Source organism: Onychomys torridus, chromosome 17 (assembly GCF_903995425.1).
Source record: "Onychomys torridus chromosome 17, mOncTor1.1, whole genome shotgun sequence".
Taxonomy (NCBI): Eukaryota; Metazoa; Chordata; class Mammalia; order Rodentia; family Cricetidae; genus Onychomys; species Onychomys torridus.
Window position 1 is genome coordinate 12,091,090 of NC_050459.1, and position 26,401 is coordinate 12,117,490.

At 48.3% G+C, this 26,401-nt stretch overlaps 1 protein-coding gene across 1 annotated transcript in view; it reads left to right on the forward strand.

Annotated features, from left to right (window-relative positions):
• Positions 1-2,989: 2,989 nt before the first annotated feature.
• The window catches only part of Myom2 (myomesin 2), a 70,361-nt gene continuing 46,949 nt past the window's right edge, over positions 2,990-26,401 (forward strand). The window contains exons 1-10 of the mRNA XM_036166567.1: positions 2,990-3,069; positions 9,746-9,863; positions 11,363-11,515; positions 14,436-14,574; positions 14,705-14,862; positions 15,736-15,828; positions 22,875-22,963; positions 23,056-23,106; positions 25,600-25,764; positions 26,029-26,190. Coding sequence (XP_036022460.1) covers positions 9,757-9,863; positions 11,363-11,515; positions 14,436-14,574; positions 14,705-14,862; positions 15,736-15,828; positions 22,875-22,963; positions 23,056-23,106; positions 25,600-25,764; positions 26,029-26,190 — 1,117 coding nt within the window. The 5' untranslated portion in view covers positions 2,990-3,069; positions 9,746-9,756. The remainder of the gene's footprint in view (positions 3,070-9,745; positions 9,864-11,362; positions 11,516-14,435; positions 14,575-14,704; positions 14,863-15,735; positions 15,829-22,874; positions 22,964-23,055; positions 23,107-25,599; positions 25,765-26,028; positions 26,191-26,401) is intronic.

Consider the following 26,401-nt stretch of genomic DNA (forward strand, 5'->3'; position numbering starts at 1 on the left):
TGGCAATCGGAACCCAGGTAATTGGAATTTCCCTGGGTAGGAATGGAGCATTATAATGTGCTTTCTGCAGCCACAGTACATGCAAGTGAGGCGCGTGCACTGCACCATGCCTGGATATACAGGGGGAGGGCAGAATTGGTCCCTCATATGTATAAACAGCATGACCTTGGGACTTCCTCTGTGGCCTGTTCCCTGTTACATCTGCACCCACAAGGGGATAGTGAGGGTGTGGGATTATGGGAAGTGATGAGGTCACCAGGGTGGAGCCCGGGTACAAGGGATTTATAGGGACTTTAAAAAGTGACCCATGAAGCTCCCTGTTCCTTCCTCCATGGAGGACACAGTCAGGAGTCACTCTGTGCACTAGAAAGATGTTCCCACCTGACCTACAGCCTCTAGAATTGAGAGAAAGTCCTGCTGTTAGCAAGCCCCCAGGCTGTGGTCTTCCAGTGTGGCAGCCCAGTTGGATTAGAAAATCACAGTGCACAGACTTTTTAAGTGGGATCTTAAATGTTCCAGAATGGTTCTACTATGTATGCACTAGCACACAGTACCCTGAAATTGAGGAAGGATCCACACAGAGCCTAGAGAGGTGTGATACTTCCAGGAGTCACTGAGAGAAGCCTGGTTCTGGACAGCAGTAAGACCAAGTAGACACCCCTGCCATCATGCCAGAAGGAAGGTGTATACACTGGTTAGGACCCAGGTAACTTCACCCTAGCTGGAATATCCCTGGTTTATTTGACGCTAGTACCAGAGAGTGCAGTGCCTTCCTGGTGCTGGGACCAGTTGTGAAGCTCTCTACACACCACCCTGATGGAAACTCAGCAGACAAACTGTCCAAGGTCACTCCAAAATGCTCATGTTCCTGCACAAATGGCATACTGCACCTTCACCAGTAGCCTCTCCTGGGCTCTCTTCAGGGACTCTGACCCTGACACGTGGTGCCAAGCCTCTCTCCACGATTTTTTCCATTCTGGAGTTTTTACTGCAACTGAGGCAGATCTCTTGACCAACAGCCTCTCATGGTGCCAAGCCTTGGCTGCTTCCTGTGACCCCTTCATGCCTTCAAAACCAGTACCAACTTAGAAACCCTTATACATCACCAAGTTCCACTGCCAGCATGAGGTACAGCCTTGGCTCCCCGTGGACCACAGCTTCTGTGTGTCAACCCTGAGGAAGCACTTCCCAGAAGATGTCACCTCCATGATGCTGGTCTCTTCTTAATCACGGATGATTTTTCACTGGACAACCAGTGGCAGTTGTCCCAGCAAAGCCAAGGTTTCACTTCAGTGGTTCTGGTCTCTTGTTCATGACAGCGGATTCTTCAGCCCCAGCTGGCCAGTACCACGTAAATTGCCCTGTAGAACCTTCAGGAGCCAAGCGTCTACTATCTGCCCCAGTCTTGGGTTTATCTTCCAAGTCCCCAAATAGCTCATTGAGCTCCTAACATTGAATGGCTTTTCTAGCTCTAATTCCAAAGCCCTTCCACAATCCTCCTTCACACACAGTCAAGTCTTATCACAGCAATACCTCATGACCTGGTACCAATTTCTACCTTAGTTATAGTTTCTATGGCTGTTATAAAGCATCATGACCATGTTATAAAACAAGACTTGGAGAGGAAAGGGTCTGTGTCAGCTTACAGTTCCATATCATGGTCCATGATCAAAGGAAGTCAGGGCAGGAACCAAGAGAATGCTGCTCACTAGCTTGCTCCCCATCCCTTGCTCAGCCTGCTTTCTTATAGAACCCAGGACCACCTGCCTGGGGGTGGCACCATCTACAATGGACTGAGCCCTCCCACATCGATCGCTAATTAACTCCCCACAAGCTTGCCTATAGGGCAATATGACAGAGGCATTGCCTCAGCTGAGAGCCAGTCTGTGTCCAAGTGACTCTCACATGTGCCAAGGTAAAAATGAATTAATCAGGACAAATATATTAGGGCACTGGGGTGCTAGGAAAAATAAGACACAGAATAAAAGTGCATAAATCACTAAGAATCCGAGGGGCTTTTGGATGAGGCAGCAGTGGCCTTTACCCTAGTCCTTTCTGCTACTGTGTTTGCTTGTTCCTCAGCTTATTCTGATAAACTACATACAGGAACATGGATTTCCTTAAAGGCTTCCAGGTGCTTCGCAAGTATCATGTTCACAACAAACTCCTAGGTAGTTGCTCCTGTACCCAGCCTAAGACAGCAATACAGAGCTGTGGGGCTGACTGGCTGGAGTCCTCAAGCGACAGCCATCCCTTCAGACTCCTCCTCTTGGCAGGGTGGCCATGCCAGGTGCATGTTATTTATATTTGGACACATGCTGTGTAAAAAGATGGACACCTGCCGTTATCCCCACAGGTCAGCTGTTGGCACAGTGTGAAGACCATAAATAAGACTGAGCTTGCCCCGCAGGAAGGCTGTCCCCACTCAGGTGGGCAGCTCCTGTTAAATTCTCCCACGGTAAAGTCACACCCCGATGGGAATAGTTTAAATCAACACACACACACACACACACACACACACACACACACACACACACACACACACACACACAAAACTGAAAATACATGGGGCTGTCGTCTTCCCTGCCTATAGTACCTTGGATTTAGGTGCTTTGGCTAACAGGTGACCCGGATGTTTATGGATACTCACGTAGAGAACCACCACTGCACATGTCAGGGAGCCTTCATGAATGAGAAAACATGCCTGAGAGCTTGGGTCTGACTCTCAGATCTCATGCCTGAAGCTGGGTAGATGCAATACCAGAGTCTGCTCTGTCTTCTGGGCAGTAGCCAGAGGGGTAAAGGGTGGAGCACCCTGGGACTTGGTACCAACACTTTCTCCTTCCTACTTTGATCTGGTGCTTCTCCTCTAGTGAGCAGGCCTGTGATTTATGATACAGGTATGGGTTTGGGAGAGGCAGTCCTGTGCCTAAATATAGCACCTCCTCTGGCCATAAATGGGAGGGAAGCACAGAGCTTTGCGGGGAGAAATTAGCTCTGCTGTCCTCAGCCAGTGTCTGGGAAACTCATCCGCAGTGGTGTTCTCCTCTTCTGGCCCATCTCCTCTGGGTGAGTCTTACTCCTTTCCTCGGCTTTGATTTTTAGGAGACCACAGAGCATGCTGCATTTGCTTTCCCGTGGGGGCATGTCTAGGGTGAAGAGTTACCTGCAGCTGTTCCTTACTCTGGGACAAATCAAGCGATTCCACCCAAGGTGTGCCTGTCTTTGACTGGACTCTGTGCTCAGCCCAGCTAGGATCCTTCCCCTCCCTTTCTTCTTCCCCCTACCCTCTCTTGTTCCCCTTCCCTTCCTCCCCCTGCTCACTTTTGAAGGGGGAGGGGCATATATCCCAGCCTGGTCTTGAACTTGCTCTGTAGCCAAGGATGACCTTGAACTTTTGATCCTCTTGCCTTCATCTGAGTGTTAGAGTGCTGGAATCACAGGTGTGTGCCACCAGGTATTTTTTTTTTTTTTTTAATGTAGTGCTGGAGATCAAACCCAGGGCTTCAGGCAAGCTAGGCTAGTCCTCTACCAACTGAGCTATGCCCTTAGACATTACCCCCAAGATTGTTCTTTATTTCCCTATGTTCTGGGCCTCAGTGTTGTACAATCTGACACCCCTTCATGGTAGGTTGTGCCTCTGGGTTTCCTGCCCTTTTTATTTTTATTTTTTAAAAACTATTCTTAAAGCAGCCGATTGACTTGGTCTCTGGGGTTCTTACAAAGGATCAGAGATGAAGAGAGGAGGAGGGCTCGGATTAGAAAAAAGATACTTTCTTGTGTGGTGGAGGGCAGAGGAACACCAGGCATTCATCCCAGACCTTGGGCAGGGCTGGGGAGGAGGTTCAAGCCCTTTCAGTGAAAGGACAGTTGTTTGTGGGTTGTCGGTTTCCTTTCCTTGTGCATTTGGAGTTTGGATCCCGCGGGTCTCCACTCCATGCCTTGTGTGGAGCTGTGTGCGAGCTCTGCCCGCCCGCTAGGAGGGGAAGGGGCTCCTGCTGCATTCGAGGGCCGGGCTGGCTTTCTCTGTCACCTGCCCCACATTCCTTCCTTCCTGAGTGCAACAAAAACAGGAAACAGTGAGCACGCGGAACCAAGACACTTAAAGGTGATATTGAGTAAATGGGGGCCCCCAGATAAAAACCCGTGCTAGGAGCCAAGAGCTTCTTTTCTGGGGCCCATGCCAACTCCATGTGCCCTCTGGAGATGCTGTGCCCCATGAGCTCACCAACTGACATTTCGAGCTCTGCAGAGGCAGAATGGAGCAGAAGTGAGGGGAAGATTACGTGCAGGACCAGGGGAGATTGTCAATAGGACTCTGTGCTGTTTTTTATGACTATTGACTTCACTTTCCTTTGTGAAGTAGGGTGGCGCTGTGGGTGGCTGTAAGCATTGCCCAAGTGGGAGCTGCCTGGGATGATTTCTGTGTCAAATTCACACTATTGAAGTGGGAAGCCGATGAGTCCTCACAGACAGCAGAGCGCTTGTGAATACAAAGTTGGACCCTTCTCTATCTTATGCCAAGGCTCTCAAAGGAGGGGGCCCTGCAGAATCAGCCATGTTTAATTGATTCCCAGTGTCCCCATGGCTTGATTTGTGCCTAGCTGTTGTTTTTGGTGGTAACAGGTCCTTTTTGGCAATAAGTCTTTTTTTTGTTGTTGTTGTTTGTTTTTTGTTTTTTGTTTTGTTTCTCTGTGTAGTTTTGGCGCCTGTCCTGGATCTCGCTCTGTAGACCAGGCTGGCTTTGAATTCACAGAGATCCGCCTGGGGTTAAAGGCATGTGCCACCACTGTCCCGTACAAGAAGTCATTTAAAAAACCCTTTAGACTAACGTGAGTGAGCTGGGAAACAATTCATCTCATGATCTTGGGGCATGTTCCTTGTGGTCTACACCGTGTCAGCTGGTTCTCTCTTCCTTTTTGAATTATTTTCATTCCATGTGTCTATGAACTTTGGCATTTTTAGCTGTATAAATAGTTTCTTTCATTGCACAGGAGTAAATGCTCTCCACCTGACATGTCTTCACAAACTGAAACCATGTTTAGCGACACAAAAGAGGTTGTTGCCACTGTTCCTTGCAGGGAGGCCTCAGAACAAGGTGCATCACAGACATGGAGCCCCGACGCCCAGGGACAGGCTCAAGTTTCATGGTGGTGTCATAATTCCTAAACATGTCAGGAGCCTCTCGGGTGTGGTTCCAGAGCTGGGCTGAGGTGGAAAGTGCCTGGGAGTGGTCAGAGGAGCAGCTGGTGTCATGGCTCTGCTGGAATGCACCAGTCTTTTGGGCAGGGCGTGTCCGTATGAGAGGGTTCAACATTACTGGTCAGAATGGCCTCTGATGTTAGTTACGTACAGCCATAGACACACACTGCTGGAGGTGAGGGGTATTTAGAGAGTTGTTTCTGATGTTAGTTCAGTTCCCTGGTTTTATAGTGAACCACACAGCAGCCTGGCGCTGTGAGGGTTCAGGCCTTGGGGTTCCCAGAACCAAAGCCTCGCTGTGCTCCCGAACTCCAGGGGATCGTCAGAACCTGCCCTTTGGAGAAGAGGTGTTTCTCATCTTTTTGGGTATGTGTGGGGACACTTAAAGTATTTCTGAAAGAGGATAGTCACAGTGTGAATCTGGGGGAGCTCTCCAAGGGCCCTTTCATGCCTATGCACCTGATACTCTCAGACTACAGCCCCAGACCTTTTTCTGGGCCACAGGAATATGCTTTTAGGAGGACCCATTGATAGATATGGGGTAGGGAACCCAGCCTGACTCAGGGAAATTCTGAGGTGAGAAGTCCCAAGGAGTCAGTGATGGCAGCAGAGCTCACACTGGGGTCCCACGAGGCCCTCCTTTTCCTGTGATATGCATTGCTGGGCATGAGGCTGGTAGCAGTCTGAAGAGACAGGTGGAGCCGAGGGTCCCAGATACAGTGTTCAGGTGCACTGATGCAGCTGGCATTGTCCCTGAGCCATGAACTCGAATGTGTTGCCTTCTTGGAATCCAGTGGTCTTGGATTCAGCAATGGTGGACACACGTCAGTTGCTCCACAAGGCTGTGGTTTGAAAAGAGCATAGAGTGGAGAGTTCCTGCCTCTTGAAGAGTCCTCGACTCCTGTCCTTGATGGCATTAGGTGTACAAAGTATAGGAATAAGTGCAGGAAAGTGCCATTGCCCTTGTCAAAGACACGCAGAGGACGTATCTGCAGTGGGTCTGTGTGTCAGAGTGAGGGGCCCAGGGAACATGACCACTTAAGGCAGGTGGTTTCTTGCTAATCACTACAAAGTGTGTGTTCCTCACACATGAAGTGTTTGAAGACTTCCAGGCCCACTGGACAGCGTGTGAGGTAATGTCAGAGATACACCGTACCGTGTGTTGTCTGTGCCTGTAGCATTGAGTAGGACATTCTCTTGAGTTGAAGGGAAGAGGGCCATTGGGATATAAAGACCCGTGTCGACTTACATTACACACGGAGGCATACATCTAATGAAGTGTACTTGGCCCTCTTTTGTGGATAGTTCTCCTAGGAACAGAGCATGTGTTTGGAGTTCTTTTTACAAAAAACAAATTGAAAGTTAACACAGCATGAACACATACCTAAGTACACATATGGAATGACGTGGTAGTCTATGGTTTCTGCTGAAGAATTAGCAGTTATCAGGGCAGATGGATTAGGGAAGAGATCCTAGAGAGGAAACTAGTTTCTGGTGGCTATTTCTGTCACGCTGGTTTATCTTTAGTCCCCAGATATGCACGGCTCCAGAGACAACACATGCAGCCATGGGTAGCAGACCTTTCTTGGGGATCACTTTGCTGAGGTACAGTTGCCCCCCCACCCCGTGTTAAAGTGAGGGGGCTTTTCAGGTACCTCTTCCCATCTACACGGTTGAGTGTTGCAATGACCCTGGGGCAGAGACAGCCATGGAGCCTGTTGTTTGTTACTCCATACCAAGCATAGTGCCAACTGTTAGATAGATTCAGTGTGGAATATCAGAACTGGGGAGATTAGGAGTAAGCCCCAAGGCTACATCACAGAGCTGGAGGCAGAGTCTGGCCCCAGGGAGCCTGGCACCTGACCTCTGAGTTCTCCTTCAAGGCTGGCTGGGTTGCTTCTGTGTGGCCCTTAGGGTGCAATGTCTCTTTGCACATTTGTAACCAGTGGACGGTGGCACACTTTGTGGAATCTGGAAGCACACTTGGCCTCTGGGACAGGAGATGGCTGGTTAACATGTTGGTTGTTAAGAAGACATATTGACGCATGCTAGTGTGTCAAAGCATAAAAGGCCCCCAAGACAGAAGTTACTGACCTTGGGGGTGGGGTGGGGTATGGGATGGCCTGTGTTTGGATCATTCCCAGGATCTCCCCCAGCTCTGTGATTCTGCGATCCCACAGTCTTAACTGGAATTGATCATGGGGTAAATGATGCACTATGGTGAGTTTTCTAATATACAGACGGCTGAATGATGATGAGGATTGGAAAAGGGGGCAGGTCTCCTCTCTGAGCTGCCTTCAAGTTTCCCTCCTGAGCCCCCATTCATGTCATTTCATGTGAGTGGCAGTCTCAGGGCTGTGCTGTGGGCTCTAAACACAGCAGACTCTGAGCTCAGGCCTGGGGCTGTTCTTTGTATCTTTTTTTTCTTCCCCTTTTTTATTATTAAGAAAATTTCTATTCACTTCACATACCAACCACAGTTCCCCCCTCTTCCCTCTTCCTGCCCCACAGCCTCCCCCTCCCAACCTAACCCCCATCCCCATGTTTCCCAAGTCAAGGTCTCCCATAGGGAGTCAGCAGAGCCTGGTACACTCAGCTAAGGCAGGTCCAAGCCCCTCCCCACTGCACTAAGGCTGTGTAGGGTGTCATACCCTAGGCACTGAGCTACAATGTTCTTAGTATCTTATCTGGGAAACCGAGGATCACAAAGATGAAGGAAACCTGCCTCTGAGTGACTGTGTAGTGTAGTGGGTAGCCATTCCAGCTTTGACCTGGACGTTCCAACCCCCACTGAAGCTGTGGTAACAGTCACGCCTACAAGGTTCCTGGACCCTGGACACTGGAGGTAGACCGAGCAGAGTTCTCCAGAGAACACCGCCGGACTGCACTACACCTTTCCCAGACCCCGTTACCTATCCCTTCACTTGTTACCCCACAAAATAAACCTCCCATTTAACTACATGGAGTGGCCTTAATAATTTCACCAATAGTGTAGAGGTGACCAAAGGGTCCAGGCCTGAATTTTATTTACTTGGGGTGAATCGGTGCACTAGATGAACACGTGTAATTCCTGCAGTACTCCAAAATCTCTCAGTGGTTTCTCCAGAGAATTCCACCCAGACTTGCTCACTTTCTCACATCCTGGGGTTTCATTGCTGTCCTGGTTTGTCCTTTCCTGCATCTGCTCCAACCTCGATACCAGAAGCCCATGGTTCATGACTTCAGATGACCCTTGGAGGCACTCGGGGGTTAATAATTTTCCAAGGCCCGTGGGTCAGCCCCCGGAGGTTTCTGGTGTGGCTGCAGCCTTCCTAGAGTAAGATCCTGCTGCACACCATGTTCCTACCTTCATGCTTCGGAACCGTTCCTGCCTCCTGACCTCTGTCTGTTGGCCCTTCCCACACGTCCCGTGCTGGGGCCCTCTCTTCTCCTTTGTAGGGCACTCTGTATCTCTGTGTGGCCTCTGGCTCCCATCACTTTAGGTATTTGTTTACTCCTCTAATCTGTTTAAATTATTTTTACCCTCTTTCCTCACACTGCTTTTTGCATTGCCCTGAGCACATTAGGCACATTCTATAAATACCGTTAAGGAAGAAATTAAAGAAAACATATAGTCATATTTTCTGATATTCATGGACACTAACAAAAAATAAAACTGGGTTCCAGAGAAGTCTGTGGGTTTCATGAGTATAGCAGAGGATGATTTGTATCTGTGTAATTCTTTCCATCCCCCTCTTGGGATCCGAGTAGCCTTTCTTGTGTGTGTGTGTGTGTGTGTGTGTGTGTGTGTGTGTGTGTGTGTCTGTGTGTCTGTGTGTCTGTGTGTCTGTGTCTCTCTCTCTCTGTGTATGTATCTGTGTGTCTGTGTGTGTCTACCTGTCTGTGTGTGTCTGTCTGTGTATTTGTGTCTGTATATATCTGTGTGTGTGTGTGTATCCGTATGTGTGTGTATTTGTCTGTCTGTGTGTGTCTCTGTGTGTGTCCTCTCTCTTTCTTTCTATGTGTCTGTCTGTGTGTTTCTGTGTCTGTTCTCTCTCTGTCTCTCTGTGTGTGTTTGTGTGTGTCTGCTACCTCTCTGTGTCTCTGTGTCTGTCTGTCGGTCTGTCTGTCTGTCTGTCTCTCTTTGTGTGTGTCTGCTCTCTCTGTTTCTCTGTCTCTGTGTGTGTGCGCGTGCACACACACATGTGGAGGCCATAGATCAATGTCAGGTATCCTTCTCAATTGTTCTCTACCGCACTATGCGGCAAGGTCTCTCACTGAGCCCAGAGATTCCCGCTTTCTAGACTGCCAGGCAGTGAACTCCTGGATCCCTCCTTTCTCCCCTCTGCCCCCTCCAGCCCTAGAGCTACAGGCATGTGGCACTGATCCTTTCCACATGTGGCACTGAGTCTTTTCCACGGGTGCCCTAATTCAGGCCTTCATGCACTGCAAGCACCCTTTCCACAGAGTCCATTGCCTCAGCTCCATCTTTCTCCCTTGGAACAATGCAGAATGTAAAGACAGAGATCACAGGTCCTGACTCCTCATGCTCTTCTTCTCTCAGAAGCACCCAAGATGTCCCTGGTGGCAGTTCCTTTCTACCAGAAAAGACACAAGCACTTTGATCAGTCATATCGAAACATCCAAACCAGGTACCTTCTGGACCAGTATGCATCGAAAAAGTAAGTTGACAGGTCCTGGCTCGACTTCCTGAATTCTGAATGAGCAGCTTTGATGTTTTCTGGCTAGAGACTGAGCTGTTCCCTGAGGTTTGGTGGTGAAATGGTTTGTGGGAAGTCTGACAGCAGGGAAGACCGCATCCCTGATATACACATCCCTTTTGGAGATGAAATGTTGGGTGGGTTGCATGACCCAGCTGGGTGGGGTTGTCATGTATCCTGCAGCACCTGTGGGCTGACTCTGAGCCCCTGGAGGAGATGCCCACAATTGCTCAGTACAGGCCCCTGACTTTCTACTCTTCCCTGGGACTCTGGCAGTGGGACTTAAAGAGCCACTCACAATGTAGGAGAACAAGGAGAAAAGCAATGGGCAGGATGTTGGCAGGGTTCCTAGGCAGCAGAATGAAGATGGAGATGATGTCCGTTCTGACCACAGTTCCACTACCTTAGTAGTACAGGTGTGACACCTGCGTGTCCTCCCTGTTGGGTGCAGCTGGGTCTAGCCCCACATTCACCTCCGTGCTTCTGAAGGACTAGGTGTCTTCTAGGCCACGCTGAAGGACGAGGTCTCCTCTAGCTTGCAGCTCATGCCTCCCTGGCACGGTGTGTGGGGCAGTCTATCTACAGCTTCCATGGGCTGATTAGAGAGAGGGCTGTGAGCAGGAAGGGGCCTCTGAGCCTGGTCTTCTCTTGCTGTAGGTGCCTGCCACATGTCACCAGCACCCTATATTTAGAATTGCTTGTGGCATTCATTTAGTTACCATCCCTTGTTATAAACAAAGCCAAACATTTGCAGCTCATCCCAACAGTGATTGGGATTCTAACACACACACACACACACACACACACACACACACACACACACACATTACACACACATGCACACACCATACATATATTCCACACACATACCACTCACATATGCTTACACACTACACACACACACACACACACACACACACACACACACCACATAGCATCTTGGCTGAAAACCAGGAAGCATGGTTCAGAAATGGCTGGCAGGAGGAACACCAGCCACAGGGAGCTCAGGGGAATGCTTTCCAGAGGGTGTTTGCAGACAGAGAGAGGTTGCCACATGCAAGATGCAGGCTTGGGTTTAGGTGAACTCGTGCATATGTGTGTTTGCTTGTATGCATATATATCACTGTATATGTGTGCTTGCATAAGTATAAATGTCTGGGTATGTGTGTGAGTGTCCAAGGCCATGCATGTTGCTGCTTATGTTTGTGTGATATATACTGGTGTATGTATGTGCCTCTGTATGTGGCATGTATGCATACACATGTATGAGGTATGCCCAGGTGCATCTGTATGAGCTACTCAAGGGTATGCATGTACATATGTGTGCACTCGTGTGCCTGTGCTCTGGATGCACATGTGTGTGCTGCAGGGAGATTGGATGCATAGAAAGGGAACATTGTGTGTTAGCATACGTGTTAATAATTTTCCAGCTCATCTAATCATCTTCACTGTTTGTGTAGGCGAGCAACCTCCCAGTCATCATCTGAGAGGTCTCTCTCAGAGAGGTCCTCTTCGCAGAGAGCTTCCAGTCAGAGCTCCACTGCGGGGGTGACCTGCAGGCTCTGCGCTAAGCGGGTGAGCGCATCAGAAGAGGAAGTTGAAAATGAAAACAGGTAACTGCTTCGGGTCCTCCGTCAGCTGCTGCCCTTAGCATCTGTGCTTCTAAGTGCCGGCGTCCAGTTCAGCTGAGGGCGGAGAAGGGTAAGGGGTGCTCGTTGGGGAGGTTCAGCAGCAGAAGCCTGGCTTGCTTATAACCAGAGCTGAGTTCCTCTTTCCCATCACTTACTTACCCTTTACCATCTGATATCAGTCGCAACCCACAAAGAATTGGGACTGCACCTCCATCATTATACTGGCCAGGGCTGAGATACGGTTTTTGGCTTACCTCTCTTCTTAGATCCCTAAGCCATCCGGAGCCTCAGACTCCACTGTTGAGTTTCCATCACACTCTGTTGTTCCTTGGAGCAAGGTCATCTTCTGAGGAGTCAGCCAGTGTTTAAACAGCTGTGTCTGTGGACACCAAGGGCTACGAAGGGTTCCATAAATCATCATATCTTAGATTTCAATGGATTTGGCTCACCAGGGTGCACTGTCATAGGAAAGAGATGGACCAGCCAAAATGTCAGTCCTAAAGTTACAAAATCCAAATGATGGGGAAACAGCTGGTGGTTGCGCATCAGTCTTTCAAGAAGAACACGAGTAGACATGCAGAGACGGCTCAGTAGTTAAGACACTTGCTGCTCTTGCGGGGGACCAGAGTTTGATTCCCAGCTGGCTCGCAACTACCTGTAACTCCAGTTCCGGGAGATCCTATGCCTCTGGCCTCCCCACACATCTGCACTCATGGACACAATATCCATGATAATTAAAGAGAATAACACGAGCAGCCAAATAATTCATACCTACTGTATATCTCAACTGCTGCTTCCCGAAGTTTCTCAGAATTTCTCTGAAAGAAACTCTAAGGGTACATGAGAGTCGGGTAGCTTGCTTCGTTTGAAAGTTGCTCAGTGACGGCGTAACTGATGGTGGATAGCCCAAAGGACCGACTTCTTTTCAGTTGTTTGAAAAGTACAGTTATTCAACAACAATGATACATTTTAGAACAGTGGCACAAAGTGAGATGGAAACAAGATTCCTCATGTTTTTGGATTCCTGGAGTGTTAGTCTTTTAAATCCAGGGACAGTAAATCTGTATTCCTAGGAACTCTCAGCAATGTCTAAGTTACGAGTATTTTTAAGCGTACTTCTAGTAATCTTCACACTATCATTTAATTAGTTATGATGTATGTTTAAAGACTAAAAAGCACCAAGTTTAGTAGTACTTATAAAGAACTACTTCCCAGAGGAATAGTCAAGCAGGGAAATCATATTTTAAAAGCCATGTCTTGCTGTAAGATATCAGCTCTCCATGGACTCACATGTGGGCACTGCCCATTTAAGGACTTACTTTACATTGAAATGTGTTATTATACCTTAAGAGTTCATTCAAAGGACAGACATGAAAAGTACTATATATGTGGACTTACAAGTATGAACTTTATTCATCTCTTCTTAAAAAAACAAATTAGCTTATAAATGCCTTAGGTATGTAGTTCCATGCAAATTGTATAAATTGATTTTATTATAAAGTGAGAGCTTCTGGCGTTAAAGAATGACTTCAGAATGTAAGCTGTGTGAGGTGGGAGTATAGCTTAGTGGGGAGGGTGCTTGCTTAGCATCTGTGATGCTCAGGGTATCATCCCAAGTCCCACATAAACCAGGTATGATGGTACATGACTGTATTCCCAGTAACTGGGAGGTAGAGGCAAGAGGATCAGAAGTTCAAGTCATATTTGGCTCTATAGTGAGTTCCAGGTCAACTTGGGCTACGTGGGGGCATAAACTATCTTTAGTTTTAAGTATTCAATTGTTTTGGAAAGATATCTCCTAATTGTATTTAAGTTTGTGGACTGGACATGGAACATTTGAGCCATGGCGTTTTATGTCTGTCAGTGATACATCAGTGTGACTTTGAACATAATATGCAAGTTCCTGTCCCTCAGTGTCCTCACTGTAGGGTGAGGAAAGTGAACATCGTTAACTTGAGTGGTTGGTGTGTGGGTTATGAACCTCGCACAGTTTTGGAACAGTCTCAGCTGATGAGAGTCTTCATGACACACAGAGCATTTGCATTGGGTCCTCTCAGTTTGAGTCTGGGTTTGAGTTATGATGGCGCCTCTTGGCCCACTATAGATGGTCAGTCCTCTTGGTAGGTGTAGGCTTGCAGGTGTGGGGTTGGCCATCCCTATACTGTCCCCACTGCCCCCCATAGAATCATGATAATTTTACTCTCATCACTCATGTGGGTGTCTTCCCCATCTCAGGTCTTGAGATCACTTCTTCCTCAAGTAGATTAGGTGGCTAGTAAGTGATCCCAGGGTTCAGGGAGATGATACCATTGCCTTGTAGGGTAGCTGTGGAGGAGGAGTGGGCCCTGCTGAGCGCTGATGGGAGCCTCGGTCATTCAGTACTCACTACCACTCTTGCCAGCCCCAGTTGTTATCACAAGCCCTTACCTTTCCTTGCAGACATTAGTTTAGTCTGGTACATACTGGTCCTTGGCTTTGACAGGAAGGGATGACTCGAACTTCCCAGGGACTGAGGCTGGTATTTCTTCATTGTTTGTGACCCCTTGACCTCTTCATGCAGGGATCCTTTCAAGCACCCACATGGACAGTACATGCTCCTGAAGGACTCGAAAGAGTGGCCAAGTATATTAGTTGTGTCTCTCATGCCAAGATGTATGTTTATTATCTATATTAATAAACTACACACCTGCTGTTCTTTGTAATTTCCCGTGTGCCATTAACACACCCTGAAAAGCAAGAGGCAAAACTAAGTAGAAAAAGTTGTTTTGTCCCCTGCCCCCTCCACCATCTTTTATCCCTTCCCACTGAGGGATAGGCAGCCAGAGAGGATCAGTGTAGTCTGTCAGTACCACACAGTCTTGTCACATGTCCTATGACTAACAGAGTTTCTTGGCTCTCCTAGGTACCGGTCCCTAGAGGCTTCTTATGGAGAAGCTAAGAGGCAGCGTTTCCTCAGTGAGCTGGCCCAGATGGAGGAGAATGTACATCTGGCACGGTCACTGGCTCGTGACAAGTTGGACAAGTACTCCCTGGAGCAGATGGTAGGAGGACCTCCAAGCTCCCTGGGGCATATAGAAGGAGAGTTTGTCTGCATGCGGGTGGTCCAATGCTTCACTGCTAGTGTGATATTCTTGCCACACCCATCCTGAGCCCCTTGCTTCTTCCCAGCAGATGGAAGACAAGCTAGCTTGGGAGAGACACTCATTTGAAGACCGGATGAGCAGAGCCCCTGAGATCCTGGTGAAGTTAAGGTCTCACACCATCTGGGAGCGGATGTCTGTAAGGCTCTGCTTCACTGTACAGGGATTCCCCACGCCTGTGGTGCAATGGTGAGAGACAGCATTCGGGGATGCTTTCCTCTAAGGGCTATGTGCATGGAAGGCATGTGTGCCTGAGAGCCTGCCCTATAGACCTATGGAAGTCCGTGTGTGAAGTGTGTGCACAAAATTCAAAAGGCCTGTCTAGTTAATGTTCTATCATTCCTGTTTTAGGGACATGGACCTGGTGGCTCTCTCAGAATGTTTTGTTGAAGGGTTAACTCCATGAATAGGCATGCATGTTTGTTGTCTTGGCTATTGTTTATGCACAGGCTTCATTGCTGACCTTGTACAGAGAGCCCATATATCTGCTTAAATTATAGGAGGGCTCATGGAGGGAAGCTGTAAATATTAGTGAGTCAAATCTTTAAGCCCCACTGACCCTTCTTGTTCAAATCACAGATTGCTGTATATATATCCCCTTGTGTCCCAGGTCTCTCACAGGAGTCTTGTAACCTTGTAGCTCAGCTCATCCATGGTGTTAGGAGGCGAGGGAGTACTCCAGGACTTGCCCAATTATAACACAGACTGCAGTGGCTAAGCTCCGCTTTACAGGTTGGGGGCTGGATTCAGACCAGGGCTTCATGCTCTCTGTGGCATTCTTCTCATGTGTTCTGACTGCAATTGTGGCCTGATGGGCCAGGCTGGGACCCGGCTAGCATCAGCTATGTTTCTTTTTACATGCAATGACAATTTCTAAATTCATAAGCCGTTCAAGCAGATGTATGAGGTTCTGTCTGTTTGAATGTTACAAACTCCCAGAGCACCTTGCAGTAATGGGCAGAGGAAAGAGGAGCAGATGTTTCTTAGAGCACAAAGGATATTGAGACAAAACTTCAAAAGTCTATCTGCCACTGTACTAAAGTGAATATTTCCCTCCAACAGGTACAAAGATGGCAGTCTGATATGCCAGGCAGGGGAGCCAGGGAAGTACCGAATTGAGAGCAGGTATGGAGTGCACACCCTGGAGATAAACAGGTGAGGAATTACAGCCAGTGAGTGCTGGGGTCACATCCTATAACCACGTGCAAACTAAGACAGCAGAAGCTTGCTGGGAGAGGCAGTAGAAGCCTGATCTCCACCTTTAGGAGGCTGAGGCAGAGAGATTGGGATGTCTAGGCCAGCCCCGATGGACTGAGACCTAAGTGCATCTGGAATATCAGGTGTGCCTGCAAGAGTCACGTGACAGCACAAGCATACTACACTCAGACATACAGGTGCATGCAGACAGGCTTATTCTTCCTGTGGCTTTGCCTAGATGTTTGCTTAGAATAAAAACATGTTCTTTTTTAGTTACAATGTTTTGTGAATTGGGTTCTGTTGAAGAAGTGATGAATTCTGGTATTTGTTTCTGATGGTGAGGTGGGTTCATGCAATGACAGCTGTAGTGGACAAGTGTGTTCAACCCTTAGCAGACCTGGAGCGGGACACCAGAGCCAAGGAGAGGGTGGAGTCCACAGACAGAAAGGGAAAACAGGAAGCTTTTGGGAAGGGGTTCTGGATAAATGCATCTAGCAGGATTCTTGATGAGCCTAGCTGTTCCCTGATGGAGATGGATGAGGGGCTCCATTAGGATGGGGGAAGCGGTCAAAGTGAGTGCTCTTGCTCTTGAGGTCCTGCTCCAACATGAGCCTGTTTGGACTGGAAGCCTGTGTCAGGCCCTGGCCCTCTAGCTGAGGTGGAGCTTCTTCTTCCTGCGTCCCAGCTTTTCTTCTTTCTATCTGCTTCCTTGTGACTCCTGCTCCTCTGTGGGGGAGATAGTCCCTTCTCTGGGCTCATCTTGGTGGCCCGAGGACAGGATAGTGCTGTCCCTGAGTCCTGTAGGACCATGGGCCCCTCCCTCAAGGACCCCACTGTGCAAATGCCACTCCTCCGCAGCTATCCGATCTCTGCTAACCTAGAAACTCTGTCCCCAGATAAGCTCCAACTCCTGGCCTCACAGTTGGTTTCTTCAGTCATCCATTGATAGCCTACTGAGTACCAGCTGCTGTGCTAGGTGGGGCGGTACATGGGTGGCCACCAAAATTGGACTTGCTATCTGGTGTCCAGAAGGTGTCCCATATTTGCAAAGGCGAATAACAGGTAGGTGAGGGGAGAACTGAGCCTAGGGTGGCAGATCATGGCAAAATGAGGACCAGGGCCAACTTGCTCAGAAAGATGCAGCCTGAGTTTCCAAGGTGAGAGAGTGCTAGGTGGGAACCGCATATTTCTGTGAAGGAGCTCTAACAGTGTCTCATGGTACCCAGGTGCTGTGTACCGGGGCTAGAAGGAGAAGGAGAACTGGAGGCCAGAGATAGGACTGTAGACCAGGGAACCTGCAGGGCAGGTTGGATGCTGGCTTTGCTTAGAAGTTGAGGCAAGGGCTGGAGAGATGGCTCAGTGGTTAAGAGCACCGACTGCTCTTCCAGAGGTCCTGAATTCAATTCCCAACAACCACATGGTGGCTCACAACCACTTATAATGAGATCTTGTGCCCTCTTCTGGCTTGCAGGGACACATGCAGGCAGAATACTGTATACATATTAAATAAATAAATCTAAAAGAAGTTGAGGCAAGCAGACAGGATCCCTCTTGACTTGGGGCGGGAGGGGCCCCTGGTGACCAGTGCCATGTTCTTGCTGAAACTCAAGAATTAGGAGCCAGGTGTGGAGCGGGTGGTGGTGGTGGTGGGACTGCTGAGAGGGATCCAGAGGGATCCAGAGGGATCTAGTCTACTTACTCTGCAGGTAGACTCAGGTGTCCCTGGTGGAAGCATGCAGAGCAGGGAGAAGCCAGTTGGGTAGCAGGTCTCCAGATCAGTGGCACTCTGTGGAGAGTAACTCTTCCCTTGACTTCCAAGGATCAGTAGGCAGTATGCCAATACCAGTTTTCTCAGGAGGACACTGATGTCAGGGTATCTGATCACTGGGCAGGGTATGCTCTGACTAGCAGGCCTGGATAGGTTGGTTTGAATGAGCAGTTAGCTTTTTGTCACGAAGTGTTTTCTCTTGAAAATACTCACACCCTCATCCAATGTTGGCAGTATTTAAACATTACACCCAGAATAACATCCACTGTAAACAGTGAAGAAACACCCAGAATGAACTAAGTTAATTGGCCCTGGTGGGCCATGATGATTCAGAAACACAACACAATTCTCTTGACTTACACTTGGCAAGACCAGCATATCTTCTCTCTCTCTCTCTCTCTCTCTCTCTCTCTCTCTCTCTCTCTGTGTGTGTGTGTGTCTCCCTCTCCCTCTCTCTCCTTCTTCCTCCCTCCTGGGATGTTCTTAGTAGATCTAGAGAATTTCATGTTCTTCAAGAAAAGAGCAATGGGAAACCCCACAAATTATAGCTCAGCTCAGCTGTTCATTCCAAAGTGCTGAGCTACAGATCATCTGATCCGTGGCATCTCCGGGGTGTGGAATGCCTTGTCCACCTCTCTAGCTGGCTGTGGAATGAGCTTTTCCTTGCATTCTGAGATGACATTTGCTCCTATGAATATTCTTTGGCTCCTGCAGCTGAATTCTTACGACGCTGAAAAGCAAACAGGCTCCTTGGTACTATTTGAACTTGAACTTGTAATCTTGTAATCTGCACCATATATATATATATATATATATTTATACATTTTTTCCTCTGGCCATAGTGAGAGCCTCCCTTTTGTTTTCAAAGGGTTTTTATGCTGTTCTCTTATTCTGAGGGGCACTTAGAATACACTGTCTCATTTCTTGTTAGTGGCACCGCCATCCTCCCCTCTTTGCAGAATGTTTTCATGACTAAACTTTTCTTATACTTTACTTTTTGACTTTGGTATTTAAGTTCTGAGTTTAGAGTTACGTTCTAAACCTGTTTTCTGTGTCACTTACCGTTTAAGGACCCTGAGTGCTGCCTACCAATGAGAAATTCGCTTATGACGTCTGTTCGTCTTTAGAAAGATAAAATTGCATTGGTTCTCACAGGAAGTTGTGTTGAGATGCTTGTACACTGAAATTCTGGGAAGCAAAGGTACCCCTGTGGAAGTAAAAATTGAGACAAAAAAAAAATCCCTCTTATTCTGGGAATCCATCCAAACAGAAAGTAAAACCCTCGCAGAGTTCTCTCAGCATGAAGCAAAGGCTAGAATTAGACTCTGGGTTTGCTGAACATTCTCTGTAGGTCCTGAGGGGCAGAAGGGAGGGAGGTCCTCCTGGGACATGGTGGAGATGAGGTCATAGTTCACTATCTCCAAGTTAGCCTTTGCTGCAATCAGAGTTTGGTGGAGTTCCCAGAACCACCTTGACTTCCTCTCTGCTTCCCGTTCTGTCTCTGCTCTAGGCATCCTGTTTCCTACAACTCTGCTGCACTCAGTAGTGGGGGGGATATTCCCGGCTTGCTTAAATATGTGTGTGGATGCTCACTTATTATTTATATACATAGCACTGTTTCAAAGTTTTATGGAGTACAAGACACCAAGGAGTGCAATGAACAAGATAAAGGAAGATACTAGAACTTGTAACCTGCGCCCTGCTCACCCAGCAGTCACCTGGTGCACCTGGTTTAGGGCAACCAGTGTCCTAATCAAGGGATCTCATATGTGGGCAGGTCGTGGGTTTTCTGCCTCCTGAGCTGGCTTTCCTAAGCACAGGAGTTTATTGCAGAGGGAGAAGGAGCTTCTCCCATCAGACCTTCTCCTAACTCCATGCCTTTGTGCTAGAAGTGCTAATGGGTGAATGGAGGAGCTAATCAGTGCTAATGCGTTAGGTGGCGCTTTCCCATCTTCATGTCAGCCCAGGGCAAGCTGGGAGTTACAGAGAGGTGGCCTGAGGCCTGACTGTTTCAGCACTTCCTTCCTCTCTCAGGTGGTCCATTCTGTGACAAATTTCTTTTCTTCCTGTGCCAACACAGCTCTTCCTTACTCAGGAACAGTTCAGAGGGCTTGGAAGCCCCTGATGTTAGGAGGAATTTGGGGAAAGAAAGAAAGAAAGAAAGCTTTGTATAGGAGAGAGAGTGGAGGACTCTCTTTTGACTCAGGGATTGAGTTAATACATTTTAACTGATGATGCTGAGCTTGATATTTATGTTTATTATATTACATTTATAAAACTGTAAGAGTTTTTCAAATACATTGCTTGATTTTAATCATCAAAGCCACCCTTATAAAGCATTTTAGGAATTTAAAATATCGGTACCTTTTGGCTAGATAGATGAGGGCTGTGAGCTGATCTGAGGAAGTGCATAGTACCAAGGTACCTCGGCTGCAGAATTATAGCCTCGGCAGCCATGTTCTCTGCTGTTATTCTGATTGACTGCTGTTGAGAACAGCCCTGAATTGAGAAGATGAGCCATTAGAGACAGAAACAAGTTTTTTACCTTGAGCTTAAAGGACATTACTCAATTAAACAGAGGCAGTAGAAGCTTTACTGAGGCCTAGGCCCAGACCAATTATATACTATCTAAATTATATACTACAGAGTTCTAAACACTGCCCTTAGTTATGCAAAGAGGATATGATACATCCAAGCATAGGCATTTACTCTGGATCTAAAAATTGAAGAAATTTGCAGTGCAACCAGGGAAACTCAGTTTGGAAACCATCATATTAACACGAAGGGCTGTTGACGGAATTGGAGATGGTGAGATCTACGCAGTTGACTGGACACTCAGGTACCATCTGTGTCCACACTTTCTCTGAGGACTCTTTATGGCCTAAGTGTTAATCCTCTTCTCAGCTCTGAGGACCAGGTGATCTGCTGGGTCAAGGGCAGTCTTTGTCCTCTGGGCTCCTCCTGGAAGTCCTGCTCAGGCTTCCCCACGAACTCTGTTAGCTGCTGGGTGGTTGCTTTGGGTGTCCTGCTCCCACTTCCCGCTGGGCTCCATGTTGGTCAGGCCGTCACTCCCAAAGATTTCACCTCTTTCCATCAGCTTTCTAGGACCTCCTGTCATGCATATGGTCCGCATGCTGTTTTCTACTTTTGCAATGCTGTTGCAAATAGAGGCAGGTGAATGCCAGTGGAGCCGGCACTCTCTACTGCACACTGCTTGAGGTAGGGCTGTCTGCAGAGTGTCCAACTGCAGAGCCTGTTGCTTCCTCATCAAAGCAGGCCAGCGCTGCACCGTGCGGACAGGTGGCAGCCGGCATTCACTCTTCCCAGGTGAATGGAACATCATGTACTGGTGTGAGTGTCCAAAGGGACAGGGCTGGGTTGACCTCCGTGAGCAGTGACATTTAAAGGGGGCCAGATGTCACGTCTGACACAGCAAAAATGGGTTGAAACTTCCGAGAGAAAAGAAGGGCATTGGCAGACAGCCTAGGTCTCAGAAAATTCTCTCCCTTTTCCTAGACATATTAAATCTTTGGTCAAAGGAAATATTTTCAGCTCCGAAAGTGACAGAGAAGAAAGTCAGGTGACCAAAACTTGCAGGACAGGGCTTTGTCCCTGGGATTACTGGCTTACGGCACTTTAAAGTGAGACTTGGGCAAAGTTTTTGTTTCTCAAAGGTAAACTTACGCTATTTCTTTCCCGAGATTAAGGCCTCGCCCTTTGCCCCAGTTTGGAGGGAAACAGCAGCAGGATTGCAAATTTTGGAGCCCTGTGGACCTTGTTTTCCAATCTCTCCAAGTGCCGAATTCTCCCATGGTGCTTTCTAGCATGCACGGCAATGTTACGTGAGACAGTAGCTGAGGGCTGTGTGCTGCAACTGTGGCGCAGTCAGTAGAGGGCTTGCTATGCAAGCATGAAGACCCGAGTTTGATTTCCAGAATCTACATGAGAAAGCAGGGCATAGTGGCATGTGCTTGTAATCTCCGTGCTGCAGACACAGAAGCAGGTGGAGACCTGGGGCTTTCTCTCTAGCTAGCCTAGTTTAGTCCAGGCCAACTGGAATCCCTGCTCCACAGGCTGACCTCTGGCTTTCATATGCACACACACATATATATCTACATGTACATACACATGAGCACATACATATACACACAGGAGAGACAGCGAGAGTGAGACCCCCCCTACCCCTGCCCGGACCCTAATGGAGTACCTGGCATAAATCAGAGGATGTGAAGCTGCCTGCTTCTCTCTTGTCCCATTTCCTGGGGAAGATGAAGGGGGGTCAGTTCACAACCATGGGAGTGGCCTCCCTTCTGAAAGATGAAGTGAGGAGATGAGAATTCTGCACCCGAGAGTCTGGGCCCTTGCCATTTCAAGTTCATAGTCTTCCTGGGATGGACACGTATTCATGTCTAGGACTTAGGTGGGGCCCAGTCTGGGTGTTTTAATGAGGCTGATGTGTGGGTCATTCCAATCTGGGGATTGTACCATTTGTGGTTCTCAACATCAGCTACTGGCTTAGGAGTGCTTCTGGGGAATGAGGTGGGGCTCTGGACCTGCTTTACTTGACTAGCAGGGTGTTCCACACTTAGGAAGGCTCATAGGGTTTCTGCTCAGGCCTTAGATACAAGCTCGGGGTCCTGCCTGAGGCTCTGGTGATGCTATGATCTTGGAGCCATTTAGAACAGGACAGTGGCAGGCACAGTCCTAGATGGGAAGCATCAAGACAACATAGAGGGTAGAACCAATTGTCAGCTCCTGGTCTACCTTGAGCTAACCAGAGATCAGCTCCCAGGGAGGAGAGCAACTCCCCTCCACAGAACAGGTGCAAGACTCTCCCCAACATACTTCTTTATTGTCCCAGCAGGAAGGGTTCTGCTGTGGACCAAGACCCCAGAGGCCTTCCCAGTGGCTGCATGAAACAATAGCCTCAAATAGGCTGAGAAATAGAGCCAGACAGACAGATGATTTCTCCTTGAGAGTGAAAGAAATGATTTCTGGAAGCTCTCCTATCCTTCCTTTCTAAGAGTCCAAGCCATGCATAGTTTGGGGTCAGGCATTCATCTGTATCTATAATTAATACTATGCTCTGCCCTCCGTTCCAAGATAGAGCTGGCGCTGTTTTCCAATAAGTCACAAGTGATCCAGGCCACATGGTTTGCTCTCCAGGAATGCTTTGTTCAAGTTCAGGAGGCCGACTGTGTCAGAACATCTCACAGACTTGCTTTCTCTCCCCAAGGGCCGACTTTGAGGACACAGCCACCTACTCAGCAGTAGCTACAAACCCCCATGGACAAGTGTCTACCAATGCTGCTGTGGTGGTGAGAAGTACGTTCCCGCTGTCTGTCCGGGGTAGGGGAAGAAGGCCTTAGTCCCTGCTTGTCATCTTCTGTGCCTCATTCACCCAATTTTCCCCGCAGGGTACCGAGGAGATGAGGACCCATTGCACTCTGTAGGACTCCCAATTGGATGTGAGTGTACCTGGGTGTCTTTGTCTGGAAAGATGTTTAGTGACGTAGCCGAGAAGTGAGAAATGATTTTCTCAGGGTAAAATCTTTGTCGAACATATGTTTCTAATACCTCTCTAGGTTTCCCCAGCCAGGGTTATTGTGTGATAATTTTCTCTGCTGGCAAGTTGGTGTGTTTTTAGACACAGGCGAAACCATCGCTCATAGAGACTTTATGTATCTGGATTGGAAAAAAGAAATGCATACAAATTCTTAGGCAGAGTCTGGGATGGTGCCATATTTTGTGTGTGAGGACACTCCATGCTCCTGAAAGTTCCTAGGCTGTTTATACAGAGTAGCTAGCTACCTGAGGTCTAGGTGGGCCACACAGCCCGCGTATGCTGAGAGTGGTACACACCGACAAAACTCTTCCTCATGTGGGGTGCCCTTGGGGTGCGGCCCCTTGCTCTGATGTCACTGTCAACACCACCCCACTTACCTTTAAATGCCATCAGAATGGGAAGAAACTACCCACCAGCAAATAGGCTCCTTGTCCACAGTGACCTGCTGGGGCCCTGTCATGAGACATGCATTTCCCTGTGACCAGGTTGATTTTTCCCTGGGAAGCCCAAGAGCTGTGCTGACCCGGATCAGGTGAGCAAGGCTACCAGAGATGAGGGCCTACTTCCGACATAACTCATGTATGGGTTAGGGACAAGGTTTCTGTTTGACCCATATTTCTACCAGAGGAATTGTGCTTTCTGTGTGGGCTTTGGCTTGGCCATGATTCTATTTACACATGAGCCCTAATCATGAAGAATTGACCAAAACATTTCCTGATGGTAGATCCTTTGGCAACCACCAAATACATATATTTTTGGTGTTTGTGCATGAATTTTATTGGATGGGCCCACACCTAAGATTTGGCTGGTATTAAATCACCCCAGGAGTATGGGGCAGGCCAAGGTAGATATAGGGAGGCCCATGGATCTGGAGTCCCATACACCTTGAATACTTGGATCTTTAAGTTATTTGCTCTACTCCTAGTTTTTTTCCATTAAAAAATTATCTTTCTAAACAGAAACTTGAAGTATCTATAATAGTTACAAAATACTCCAGGATCATAATGACAATAAATGCTCTTGTATTCACCATGTAAATGGGTTTTTAAAAAAATACCATCTTTGCACTTTTGAAATTAGTGTCAAGTTCACATGGCATAGAGTTAACCCCTTAAAGCACACAGTTCAGCCATGCTTTATCTATTTTTAAAGGGCTGGAGCTATCATGGAAATTCTAAGAACCTCTGGACACTCAGCCAGTTCTCCAGGTCAAAAAAATCACTATTTCCATTTTGCAGATATTTTCTAAATCACAGGTGGTTGTTAGTTTTCAAATTTTACCTTTTTCTGTTTTGTATTTTTGTTGTTTTTTTGAGACAGGGTTTCTTTGTGTAGCTCTGGCTCTCCTGGAGCTAGCTCTGTAGATCAGGCTGGCCTCAAACTCACAGAGATCCACTTGCCTCTGCCTCCTGAGTTCTGGGATTAAAGGCATCTGCTACCACCACTGCCTGGCCTAAAATTTTACTTTCTAAGTGTGGTAGTGAACACTGGTAATCATATCGCTTGGGAGGCAGGAAGATGGCAAGGTGAAGGCTAGCCTGAGCTACATTGTAAGACCTTGTCTCAACAAAGAACTGGGACTATCGCTCAGTGGTGGAGTGCTTGCCTAGCCTGTGGAAGGCCCTGAGTCTGACGCCAGTGCTACAACAACCAAATGCCTGCTGACGTTCTTCTGACTGACGCACACCCTCTACTAAGTGTGTTTTTGCAGTGTAGTCTGTGTACAGGCCTAGTTAGTTCACTTGCTGGGAATGACATGCGGATAAGAACAGTGCCACAGTTTATTTTTATAGAGGGAAATGCCACAATTCCAGCGGGTAGGACTTTCCCAAAGCCACTCTTTGGGCTGAGGTGGGACATAAATCCTATGCTGTAAACACAGTCGGGTCCACTCTGTGTCCCTGTGTGACCAAGTCAAGACTAATGACTTGTCTGACAACAGAATGTTGGTCTCCCAGGAGGGTGACTGACAAGGGGCCTTTATTTCCCATGGTTTTCAGTTTGCAGGCCTACTATCTCAAGCTGCCTGTGTGTGTTCTAGGGGAACTTGGCTTCCTGGTTTATAGATGGTCCTCCCTGGTCCTCCTGGGTACAAAGCAACCTCTCTCCCTCCTCTAGAAGGGCACTGACCCCATCATGGGGCCCCTCCTCATAATTTCATCACCTCTGAAGGCCCTGCTGCCCTCATACCAGGGTGGTTAAGGCTTCGGCATGTGAGTTTGGGGGACGCAGCCCCTCAGGCACCTCCCCACCCCATAGGGCATGTACTCCATAACCAGGTAAGGAACCGCCTGGAAGCTGGCGGTACTCTGAGTATATCTGCTGTGCTGGGACATAGGCACGCATGCTGGCTGGGTGCTAACAGTATCTACACCACACTCCCACTCCCCCATAGTGCCGCTTTCATCTGTGATTCCATACACACATTTCGATGTCCAGTTTTTGGAGAAATTCGGGGTCACCTTCAGAAGAGAGGGTGAGACAGTCACACTCAAGTGCACGTTGTTGGTGACGCCAGATCTGAAGAGAGTTCAACCACGGGCTGAGTGGTACCGGGATGGTGAGTGCTGTGGTGAATCAGGCCCGGGGACCCTGCTGACATGTTGAGTCCCCACTGCTGTACCTGTGAGCCCTCTGTGGAGGTGTGGCCTTCGGCAGTGTTTGTCCCTCACCTCTGTTGGTGTGTTAGCTGCCAGCAGAGAAATAGACCTGGGGAGGGTGCCCTTGGCAGTGTGACTCTGACCTTGAACTTCATCCAGGAGTCTCTTGGAGCAGCTCACGGGGAAGCACCTGGAGCTAACCTTGCTCTCGGATGCCATTTCAGACGTGCTGCTGAAAGAGTCCAAGTGGACGAAGATGTTCTTTGGAGAAGGTCAGGCCTCGCTGTCCTTCAGCCACCTGAACAAGGATGACGAGGGGCTGTACACTTTGAGGATCGTGTCCCGGGGTGGTGTCAGTGACCACAGTGCCTTCTTGTTTGTCAGAGGTACCTCTGTGGGTGGGGTCCAAACAGAGAGTGGGAAGAAGCCACATGGAAGGAGGGGACAGGGAAGAGATATAGGAGAGTGGGTGGTGGGTCTTGGTCATTGCAGACTCCCCTGACCAGAAATCGCCCCTTCCAAAGTGCGAGGCATGTCTGCCATCATGACTGACATGTGAGTGAGCAGAAAGAGTTAGGCTCATGGCCTCTGCTCCCC